This window comes from Sus scrofa, chromosome 2 (genome assembly GCF_000003025.6).
Source record: "Sus scrofa isolate TJ Tabasco breed Duroc chromosome 2, Sscrofa11.1, whole genome shotgun sequence".
Classification (NCBI taxonomy): domain Eukaryota; kingdom Metazoa; phylum Chordata; class Mammalia; order Artiodactyla; family Suidae; genus Sus; species Sus scrofa.
This window is the reverse complement of record NC_010444.4, coordinates 15,916,331-15,927,913: the sequence shown is the minus strand read 5'-3', so window position 1 is coordinate 15,927,913 and position 11,583 is coordinate 15,916,331. Positions and strand designations below refer to the sequence as shown.

The following is an 11,583-nucleotide window of genomic DNA, read 5'->3' as shown; positions in this document are numbered from 1 at the left end:
TGTAAGCTTGCTGTTTTTTTTTTTTTTTTTTTGTGTGTGTTTTGTCTTTTTTGTTGTTGTTTTGTTGTTGTTGTTGTTGCTATTTCTTGGGCCGATCCCGCGGCATATGGAGGTTCCCAGGCTAGGGGTTGAATCGGAGCTGTAGCCACCGGCCTACGCCAGAGGCACAGCAACGCGGGATCTGAGCCGTGTCTGCGACCTACACCACAGCTCACGGCAACGCCAGATCGTTAACCCACTGAGCAAGGGCAGGGACCGAACCCGCAACCTCATGGTTCCTAGTCGGATTCGTTAACCACTGCGCCACGACGGGAACTCCTAAGCTTGCTGTTTTATCTGCATTTGACTTGTCTTCCACAAGCTGATTGAATTCTTAAGCCCATTTAGCCTTTAACTCCTACTCAGGGTTAGATGTAAGAGACTGGAGTCTAGATGTTCTCCCTGGGAACTGGGTCCAAGTCACAGATCAATTACTCCAGACAGGGAGTTCCTGTTGTGGCTCAGCAGAAACAACCCGACTAGTATCCACAAGGATGTGGGTTCGATCGCTGGCCTCACTCAGCATGTTAAGGACACAGCAATGCAGATTGCAGACACAGCTTGGTTCCCACATTGCTCTGGCTGTCGTGAAGGCCAGCAGCTGTAGCTCCAATTTGACCCCTAGCCTGGGAACTTCCATATGCCACACCTGTGGCCCTAAAAAAAAAAAAAAAAAAAAAAAAAAAAAAAAAAAAAAAGGCATTTACTGCAGACACAAGATGGAAGTTTGCGTGTCCCTGACATCTTAAAACACAAAGCTGCACATTCAGATTAGTAGCCATTTACCTATGTCAGAAGACCACTCCCCAACCTAAAGTTACTCTTTACCCTTGCCTCAGATTATGCCTCTAGAGGTAACAAAGCTAAGATACCATCCAGAGAATTTAGATCAAATATTGCTTTCATTTAAAATCTTTAGATAATTGTGTCTGGCTGGCTAGATACTGTTTTCCCCTTTGCTTTGATTTTCTAGGCATGATATAGATGTCTGCAACCAGGGAACTTTCAAATGAGTGGTGCCAACCTAGAGTTCAGTGGATAGCAGGGAACTATTGTCTTGGTGGCTTGGGGGTAGTTAATAAAATTAGCCCCAAACTGTCTAAAACACACTGATGAAATGTGAGTTTGTGATAGGTGTCCACACACTCAGTCACGCTAGATGATGGAACTGTGTTGGGGGTGGTGAGAGGGAAAGTTGGTCCCAGATCCTCCTGGAAAACCTCCCGCCTCCCCACCTTCCACATTAGCTGAAGTGAGTGAGCATCAGCTCCTGCCGGATACGGTCAGCCTCTAGGTCCAAGGACTCCATGTGCTCATACTCTTCCTCCGGGGGCTGTTCCATGGGTCCTGTCACTGGTGAGGACCAAACATCCATCCCATGCTCCAGGGAGATGTTGTGGAGGACACAGCAAGCCAAGATGATGTGGCTGCACTTCTCCGGGGAGTACTGCAGTGCCCCCTTGGAGCCGTCCAGGCAGCGGAATCGGGAGCACAGGGTTCGGAAAGTCTTCTCGATCACACTGTGAGTCGCCGAATGGGCCATGTTGTAGCGATATTCGGCTGGAGTTTCAGGAATGTGAAGTGGAGTCATAAGCCAGGAGCGGAGAAAGAAGGAGCTGTCACCTGTGGGGAAGGCCCAAAGAAATCATAAATGTTTCTAACTGGAACACAAACAAAAAGGAAAATCCAGGCACATATATGGAGAAAGGACAAGAAAATGCAACAGCTTCTGGAGCCAAAGCACACCAGGTAGACCAAGAGGGAAATGCCGCTGTTGTAAAGAGGAGGTGTGGTCATGAGTCAGAAGACATGAGTCTCGGCTGGGAATACCCTTGGTTTTAAACCAGTAGAGAAAGAGCAGAGGCTAAAGAAAGGCAAGTCTGAAAGAATAAAGGATGGAGGGGAAGGCACTGGAGGAAATGAAATCCCTGGATTTTCTAATTCAGAGATACTGTTATTTAATAGAAGGATAGTAAAGAAGTTCCTGTCGTGGTGCAGCAGGCAGAAATGAATCCGACTAGTGTCCATGAGGATTCGGGTTCAATCCCCGGCCTTGCTCAGTGGGTCGGGGATCGGGTGTTGCTGTGGCTGTGGTATAAGCAGGCAGCTGCAGCTATACCTCCAATTCAACCCCTAGCCTGGGAACTTCCATATGCTGCAGGTGCGGCCCTAAAAAAGCAAAAAAAAATTTTTTTTTAATTTTTTTTAAAAAGTTAGCAAGAACTATCACATAGCAGGGTTCCCTCTGTGCCACAGTGGGTTAAGGACCCAGTGTTGTCTCTGTGCCAAAGCAAAACAACCATCACATCGCAAGCCAATCTTCAAAATCTTAAAGAGCAAGGATGAAAGAGAGAAAAAGAGAATTCTGCCAGGAGACCTCAAAACACTTGTGAGGAAAAAATTTTAACTTCACCTTTAAAATGTCAGGTCTGGAAGTTCCCTGCTGGCTCAGCACGTTAAGGGTCTGGCATTGTCACTGGTGTGGCTCCAGTTACTGCTGTGGCGAGGGTTCACTCCCTGGCTAAGGAATTTCCTCATGATGCAGGTGCAGCCAAAATAAAAAAAGAAAGAAAGAAGATCAGGTATGAAAGAACTACCTAGAGATTTCAGAGTATTTCATAGACAATAATCATTCATTCATCCAGTGCTAAAAAGAATAAGAAAAAAGTCCCAGGAGTTCCCACTGTGGTTCAGAGGATTAAGAACCTTAGTGTCCATGACGATGCAGGTTTGATGCCTGGCCTCATTCGGGGGAATTAAATGATCCGGTGTTGCCACAAGCTGCAGTGTAGGCAGCAGATGAGGCTCAGATCTTGCATTGCTGTGGCTATGGTGTAGGCCAGCAGCTGCAGTTGCAGCTGTGATTCGATCCCTAACCTGGGAACTTCCATATGCCGCTGGTGTGGCCCTAAAGAGACAAAAACAAAACAAAACAAAAAAGTCCCAGCATCTGAGGCAGAGATTGGAAGTCACTTGTTCTGCCTTCCTAGATATTACAGTCATTAGAACCAAGCCTGGACTTCCCTTGTGGCTCATGGCATAACTACTCAGCTTTGCTTCTACAGTGGTTGTGGCTCAATCCCCAGCTTGGGAACTTCCATACACTGCAGGTGCAGTCACATGTTTAAGTCTTTAGAACCAAGCCTTTGTAACCGAGGAACTGTTAGAATTTCACCTCAACAAGGAGAGGATAAATACAATGATGTAAACAGCAATAGTCAGGGATCAGGAAATAAAATCAGAAGTCAATTAAAATAATACACACAGGCATTTCCTCTAAGTGACTTCCTTATCGAATGATACTGAGAAGTGCTAAAACCAAAACAAAACGAAAAAAACTGGGATACAATGTCCTATTACAATGGTACCATGTCTCTACAAATACGTAATCGTCCAGACCCCCTACATCTGGAAGATGAAATGTCTCAGAGAGAGGTACAAACCCTTAGAAATTTGAGACAAACAGACCGAGGAATCCTAGCTTGCATAGCTGCTGTGTTCCTGACCCCTCCCCAGTTTCGGTAAATAGTTGTGGCTGTTCAGAGTGCTAGGCACCATTCCAAACATACAGAACTCCTTTCCTCCAGGAGCTTACCTTTCTAACAACTGGGTTAAATTTATTTCAAATGCAATTTTTTAAATTAAAAAAATTACTGAGATAATGAAACGTAACATTGTATTAGGTTTAGGTTTATTGGATTAACTTTTTTTTTTTTTTTTGTCTTTTTAGGGCCACACTGGCAGCATATGGAGGTTCCCAGGCTAGGGGTTGAATCAGAGCTGCAGCTGCTGGCCTATGACATAGCCATAGCAATGCAGAATCCAAGCTGCGTCTGTGACCTACGCCACAGATCACGGCAATGCTGGATCCTTAACCTGAGCAAGGCCAGGGATCAAACCCATATCCTCATGGATTAACTTTATTTATTTATTTATTTTTGTCTTTTGTCCTTTTAGGGCCCACCCACGGCATATGGAGGTTCCCAGGCTAGGGGTCTAATTGGAGCTGTAGCTACCAGCCTACACCAGAGCCACAGCAATGCCAGATCCGAGCCACATCTTTGAGCTACACCACAGCTCACGGCAACGCTGGATCATTAACCCACTGAGCAAGGGCAGGGACCGAACCCGCAACCTCATGGTTCCTGGTCGGATTCGTTAACCACTGCACCACGACGGGAACTCCCCACAATCTATTTTAATTGAACTTGTCCCTACTAAATACTGAATTTAAGAAACTGATATTGGAGTTCCCGTTGTGGCGCAGCGGAAACAAATCTGACTAAGAACATGAGGTTGCAGGTTTGATCCTTGGCCTTCCTCAGTGGGTCAAGGTTCTGGCATTGCTGTGAGCTGCTGTGTAGGTTGCAGACGTGGCTTGGGTCTGGCGTTACTGTAGCTGTGGTGTAGGCCAGCAGCTACAGCTCCCATTCGACCCCTAGCCTGGGAAATTCCATATGCCACCGGTGCATCCCTAAAAAGACAAAAAAAAAAAAAAAAAAAAAGAAAAAAGAAAAAAGAAAAAAATAAACTGATGTTGTAAATAATGAAAATAATATCTATGACTCACTGAATACCTACCATATATATTAGGCACTTTAAATATTATCTCTTATCCAATCCCAACTCAGTCAGGCAGATATTCTTGAACTCATTTTACAAATGAGAAAATAAAAATACACATCAGCCATCCTTTGACATGTCAGGCAAAGGGAGAAGAAGGAGCTAGTTGCTAAAGGCTAATAATGTCAGACTCAGAGTCACTAAAACAATGGTATAATGCTGTAAAAGAGAATGAGAAAAACATTTAAGATGAATACAAAAACACAGAGATACTAAATATTTGCTAAACGTTTCTCTAAGAAACAATATGGGTCTTAACTGAGGAAACATACAAGATGAGTTAGTTAATGTAGACCTTTTATAAAATGCTTCATTGTCATTAACTGGTTATAATCCAAGCACCACTGGAAGACAGACACTTGCGGCGGATTTAGGATCAGAATTGCTAAACAGATTACAATTGCTTACATGATCAGTCATCCAAGAGACATTTTGGCAGATCTTAGCCAAAGCTGCTTAGCAGCACTAGGCCAAGAGCTGAAGAAATAAGAACTCAGGCTGGACTGGTTGTGGGAGCAGGAATATTTAGAGAAGGGAAATTAGGTGATGCCCTCTGAAGGGACAGATGAGAATGAGCACACGAAGGGATGACACCCAAGGTGAAAATATGCTTAAAAAGGGGGTGGGGGGAACCAAAGCTAGTTCTAGGTTTGGCAAATCTAGAACAATTGATAGTGTTCTTACGATCAGCCATTTTATCTCTCTCTCTTTTTAACATCTTGTCGTTCCTTGTAATGCTGCTAGTCTTCCCTGCACGTCCAGACCAGTGTTTTCTTTTTTTTTTTTTTTTTTTTTTTTTTTTGTCTTTTTGCCATTTCTTGGGCCGCTCCCGTGGCATTTGGAGATTCCCAGGCTAGGGGTCTAATCGGAGCTGTAGCTGCAGCAACGAGGGATCCGAGCCGCGTCTGGACCTACACCACAGCTCACGGCAACGCCGGATCCTTAACTCACTGAGCAAGGGCAGGGACTGAACCCGCAACCTCATGGTTCCTAGTCGGATTCATTAACCACTGCGCCACGACGGGAACTCCCAGACCAGTGTTTTCTAAACATCTATTCATACAAATCATTTAAGGCACCTGTTAAAAAATCATGTCCAGATTCTCTTCTCGAAGATTTTCATTCCTGAAGTTGAAGCGGGGCCCAGAAATGTACATCTTAAATAAATTACCCAGATAAACCCTTTTGGTCTGGAAAATCTGTGAAACACTATACTAGTTCACTATACTAGTCTTCAAACTACTTTTGCTGTTACAGCTAATAGAGGCTGGCTTTTCAACAGGTATGTGCTAGAACTGATAGAACTAAGGGAATCAATTTCCACATCACCAACCTCCTCGGGCGCACCTTCCGGGCAGCATTAGGGCCTAGCATGTGGCCTGGTGCAAAAATGGCCTTAATAAACACTTGTTAGTTCCTATTGTGGCTCAGCAGTAATGAACTCAACTAGTATCCATGAAGACACAGGTTCAATCCCTGGCCCTGATCAGTGGGTTAAGGATCCAATGTTGCCATGAGCTGTGGTGTAGGTCGCAGACTCAGCTCAGATCCCGAGTTGTTGTGGCTGTAGCATAGGCTGGGGGCTACAGCTTTAATTTGATCCCTAGCCTGGGAATTCCATATGCAGCAGGTGCCCTTAAAAAAAAAACAAACACACAATAAACATTTGTTAAATGTTATTGTACTATATATTTCTCCCATCTACACACTCTTTTTTTTTTTTTTTTTTTTGGCCATGTTCATGACATGCAGAAGTTTCCAGGCCAGGCCAGGGATAATATCTGAACCACGGCAGTGACTTGAGCCACACCAACGACAACACTGGATCCTTAACCCACTAGGCCACCGGGGAATCCCCCACTTCCATTCTTTCTGAAAAGAGGGGAAGCAGAAAAACACGTAAAAATTTGTCTTTGTTTTACCTATTTTCAATTATGTCCTATAAACACTTAAAAACTACTTTTTTTGTTGTTGTTGTTGTTTTGTCTTTTCTAGGGCCACTCCCGTGGCATATGGAGGGTCCCAGGCTAGGGGTTGAATGAGAGCTGTAGCCGCCAGCCTATGCCACACCACTGCGACATGGGATCCGAGCTGCATCTGCAATCTACACCACAGCTCCTGGCCACACCGGATCCTTAACCCACTGAGCAAGGCCAGGGATCAAACTCGCAACCTCATGGTTCCTAGTCAGATTTGTTAACCACTGAGCCATGACGAGTACTCCTTAAAAACTACTTTAAAGTCATAATTCCAACTGAATTTGGGGTCCCAAAGTGTGAAGAACAGAAAATCAGTAATTCCTACATGACCTTGAAGTCCTAACAAAAGGATCATTTGCCAAATAGAGTAACTCCTCATATGATCAGGAGCACAGTGCGTTAAGGATCCATGCAGCTAAGATCCTATATAGCTACAGTATAGGTCACACCTATGCAACTGCAGCATTAGTCACAACTGTGGTTCAGATCTGATCCCTGGCCTGGGAACTCCATATGCTGCAGGACAGCCTAAAATAGAAAAAATAAATAAATTTAAAAAAATAAACACAAAGGAATCAGATGTTCTGTGCCTTAATTTCCTCTTTTATGAAAATATTGATATTAGTATTTAACTCCTGAAGTTTTTGTAAGGATTAAGTGAGATAATCCAATGCAAAGTGCTTACAAGATTGCCTGATAAATTCTAAGTGCTCAGGCATTTTTGGCTGGCTTTAGAGCACAAAGTGATCTCAGAGGAAATCAGCTTGGACCCAAGTACTTCTACAGTGATGAAAGTAGTAGCTGGATGAGACACTTGCAAACAGGCTTTCCCTCACTTCTCGGTGTGAGTTGTATGAAAATAGAGTTTGAAAGTTCAGAGTAGCCAAATGGTGGGATTAAGACAAAAGTCCCGTAGGTGACAGGAGATGGTGGTGCACTGGAATCAGAGTGTAGACCCAACAACTCAAGAAAATCAGTTAAGTTCCAAGATGCTACTCATAGTATCCTGGCAGCTCTAGGCCAGGCAGTGCGACAACAGTCTCTTCCTACTTGCAACAGAGGAGGTTTTTCTTCAACTTCCAGTTAGCACAGTAAAGAGAAAAATTCCTGAGCATCTATTATATGTAAAACACTGTGTTATGAGCATGTGCAGTGCAGATATGATTAGTGGTCTTCAAAGACAGGTCTTCCAATCCTTAATGTGCCTTTTCACCTCTCACATAATATGTTGTATATTAGATAACCCTTTTCCTGTTGCTCACATAAGAGCAGTGTTTGAAAAAGAGAGAAAAAGAGAAAGAGAGAAAGATGGAGGAAGGAGGCAAGAAAGGAGCCAGGCTTGAGGGTTTCATCACTGTTAACTAACTGTATTTCTTGCAGCCCTACAGTCAAATCAGTTTGCACTGCTCAATAATGAATGGGTTCTTGCCCTTTTTCTTTTCTTTTTTTGTCCTCTTTTTAGGGCCGCACCCACGGCATGTGGAGGTTCCCAGCCTGGGGTCTAATCGGAGCTACAGCTGCCAGCCTACATCAGAGCCACAGTAATGCCAGATCTGAACCGTGTCTGCAACCGACACCACAGCTCATGGCAATGCCGGATCCTTAACCCACTGAGTAAGGCCAGGGATCGAACCCACAACCTCATGGTTCCTAGTACACTGCACCATGACGGGAACTCCAAATGGGTTCTTATCTTACTCAGATCATTAAGCCAGGCTTTCCAAGGGTATTGAGGCAGATCACTGAAGTGAGTTTCAAAACGCACTGCCTTCTATCATTTTCATATAGATGTTACAGTGACAATCACCAAGGCAAAAGTAATATACCCACACAATACTTTAGATTGAAATTTCACATATATTACCTAATTCTTACAATAGGTATTACTGCCATTAGCATTATTTTCACTATTTTACAGATGACAAAAATTAAGGCTCAGAGTTCCCGTCATGGCTCAGTGGTTAATGAACCTGACTAGTATCCATGAGGATGCAGGTTCAATCCCTGGCCCTGCTCAGTGGGTTAAAGGTCCAGCATTGCCATGAGCTATGGTGTTAGTTGCAGATGCAGCTCGGTCCTGTGTTGCTATGGCTCTGGTATAGGCTGGTGGCTACCGCTTGGATTGGACCCCTAGCCTGGGAACCTGCATATGGTGTGGGTGCGGCCCTAAAAAACAAAAAAATAATAATAATTAAGGCTCAATTGTATAGATATACTACATTTAACCATATCTGGATTGATAAGTATTTGGCTGTATTTAAGGGGGCATGTTTTTGCAGGGTTGTTGCTATGCTGTTGTTTGTAACTACAAAACACTGCAGAGAACTCTCTTGTGGCACAGCAGGTTGTCACTGCAGTGGTTTGGCTTGGTGCTGTAGTGGGATCAGTCTCCAGTCTGGGAACTTCCATATATTGTGGGTGTTAACTCCCAAATGAACAAAACCAAAAAAACCCAAACTACTGCTGCAATGCAAGTTCCCCTGTGCAACTTTGTTTTACCTTTTTTTTTTATGGCCGCACCTGTGGCATATGGAAGTTCCCAGGCCAGGGACTGATTCTGAGCTGCGGTTGCAACCTATGCCAAAGCTGTGGCAATGCCAGATCCTTAATCCACCACACTGGGCTGGGAATCAAACTTGCGACTCCGTAGTGACACAAGCAGCTGCAGTCAGATTTTAACCCACTATGCCACAGCGGGAACTCCTGTTTTACATTATTTCTGAAGGTGTACCCTCCAAAATACATTCTTCAAAGAGATGGATCAAATCATATGTTTTTAAGTGTTAATAAATGTCTTTCAAACGTTGATTTTTAAAAAATTAAGGCTCAGAGAATTCTCATTTGAGGTCCCATTAAAAAAGGACCAAGACTAAGACTCAGGTCCACAGACTCCGTATTTCATTCTACTCTGCCAAATAAGTTTTCTTTTTCTTTCCTTTTTTTTAAGGAACACAGGTGAGGCTTATGGAAGTTCCCAGGCTAGGGGTCGAATCCAAGCTACAGCTGCTGGCCTACACCACAACTACAGAAACTGGGGATCTGAGCCACCTCTGGGACCTACACCAGAGCTTGCAGCAAGGAGGGATCCTTAACTAACTGATCCCCGAGTCCAGGGATCAAACCCGCATCCTCATGGATACTAGTTGGGTTCGTTTCTGCTGAGCCACAATGGGAACTCCCAAATAAGTTTTCCATAGATATAAAATGAAGCATTTACACTTGCAGACTTACCAAGCAGCCAGCTCTCTTTGTGCATACCAGCTTCAAACTGACTGCTGAGAGAAGACTGCTGCAGCACCACACAGTCCTGGAGACTTCCTGGCCAGTTGGTCTCCACAGTCATTAGTGTCCCTCTGATGTCACACACCATCAGGCAGTTCAAAGAATGAAGACCTTTGCGGTTCACGTAGGAAAGGTCCTCGGCATTTGGCGCCTTGATTGCCACGTGGATACAGTCGACCACCCCTATGACCCCTGGCATCCCTGCCAACCCATAGAATTCATCCTTCAGAGCCTGCACAGAGGCTTCATCAGCTGGAAAGCGGATGAACTGTGAAGCTCTTTCCACAAGCGCTTCGGTGACATTGGTGACACATCGACTCATAGATGCCTGACTGATTCCAATAGCATCTCCCATCCGAGTTTGGAAGGAACCTGAGGTATAGAAGCCCAGTGCTGCAAGGATCTGTGTCTCTGGGCTAATAGCTCTGGATCTCTGAGTAGGTCTAGAAAGACTTGACCCCAAGAGCTCCACCAAGTAATAAATGAACTGTCGGGGAAACCCATACATGGACATCAAGTATTCATCTGTCACATCATCCAGCTTAAAGCGATCCAATGTCCGGTGACCTCGGCCATATAGCAAGAGATCACAGTCAAGCACTGTTATTGGTATAGCCATAGTATTATATAAAACTTGTCTTTCCTTCCCTATGCTACTTTTCCGAATCTTCCCAGTATGTTGGTGCAAGAAGGTATTTAAGGAAGTGTCAGAATTCAACGGCTAACCATCATTTAAATGGCTCTGGCATTTATAATCTTCTCTCTGTAAAGGTTAAAAGAAAAAAAAAATTAGAAACCTACCAAAAACTTTAAAGTGATTCAAAGGCTACAACAGATCCTTTTCTCAAATTCCCTTTTTGTTCAAGCAAAAGGTGCTGTAACTGTAACTCGATTTTCATTCGACAGGTTTGCTTTGGTTTGAAGGAGAAATTCACCGCTGAATTTCGGTGGCTCATTTAATGCTTGGCATTTAACTGTGGAGAGAAAAAGATTAATGGAGGTGATGGCATATTTATTCACAAAGTAAAAGAGGTCTGTTCCTAACTATAAGGCTACGAAGCAGCCGACATAAGTCATAACTACCCATGACAGGGATTAGTCACGGCGGGATTCTTTACCCAAAGCCCTCTGGCTTCACCTGATAAGTAAGGGACGATGGGGGTGGGGGTGGCTCTCAAAACAGTCTAACAAGGGAAGAGGGGACAAAAAACCCTCCAACGACCCAGGCTGGTTGACAGAGATTATGTGCTCTAACAAAAGGCTTTACATTCACTCCAAGAAACCGAAATCGTGAGGCTGAGGGCTAGGAAGTAGGGAAGACCAGACAAGTTAGAAGGAAGGCGCAAAAGACGAGGCTGGAAGAGACAGGATTGAGAGGAGACTCCGCTGCTTTTAAAAGGTAGAAATGGATACGGATGTGTGATTGCCTTTGGCCACTCAAAGTCTGCCAAGGCCGCTCACCCACCTCTCCGCGGCAGCCAGGTTACTAGCCACACTCCCCACCCAGCCGGGTCCAGCCCTCCTCCGGAACCGGCGTCCGCGCACAAGCCGCCACGGCGCTCAGTATAGGCACCGCCCACTTCGCGTCAGCGCCCGCCCCACGCCGCGTCCTCACTGAAGCTGTCTCCGCGACCTGAGGTTTGTCGGCGCACATTCCACA

General features: G+C 44.6%; 1 protein-coding gene across 1 annotated transcript; it reads right to left on the bottom strand.

The window, feature by feature from the left end:
* On the bottom strand, positions 766 to 11,511 carry HARBI1 (harbinger transposase derived 1). Its single transcript, XM_003122827.6, has 3 exons — positions 11,389 to 11,511; positions 9,873 to 10,686; positions 766 to 1,662 (listed from the first exon to the last, which is right to left on the bottom strand). Exons 2-3 carry the CDS (start codon positions 10,540 to 10,542, stop codon positions 1,283 to 1,285), a joined length of 1,050 nt encoding a protein of 349 aa, XP_003122875.1. The 5' UTR covers positions 10,543 to 10,686; positions 11,389 to 11,511; the 3' UTR covers positions 766 to 1,282.

Coding starts and splice junctions, on each gene's coding strand:
- HARBI1 (XM_003122827.6), bottom strand. CDS start 10,542: ATGGCTATACCAATAACAGTGCTTGACTGTGATCTCTTGCTATATGGC. Junction 1,663..9,872: donor CAAAGAGAGCTGGCTGCTTG/GTAAGTCTGCAA, acceptor CCTTCCCCACAG/GTGACAGCTCCTTCTTTCTC.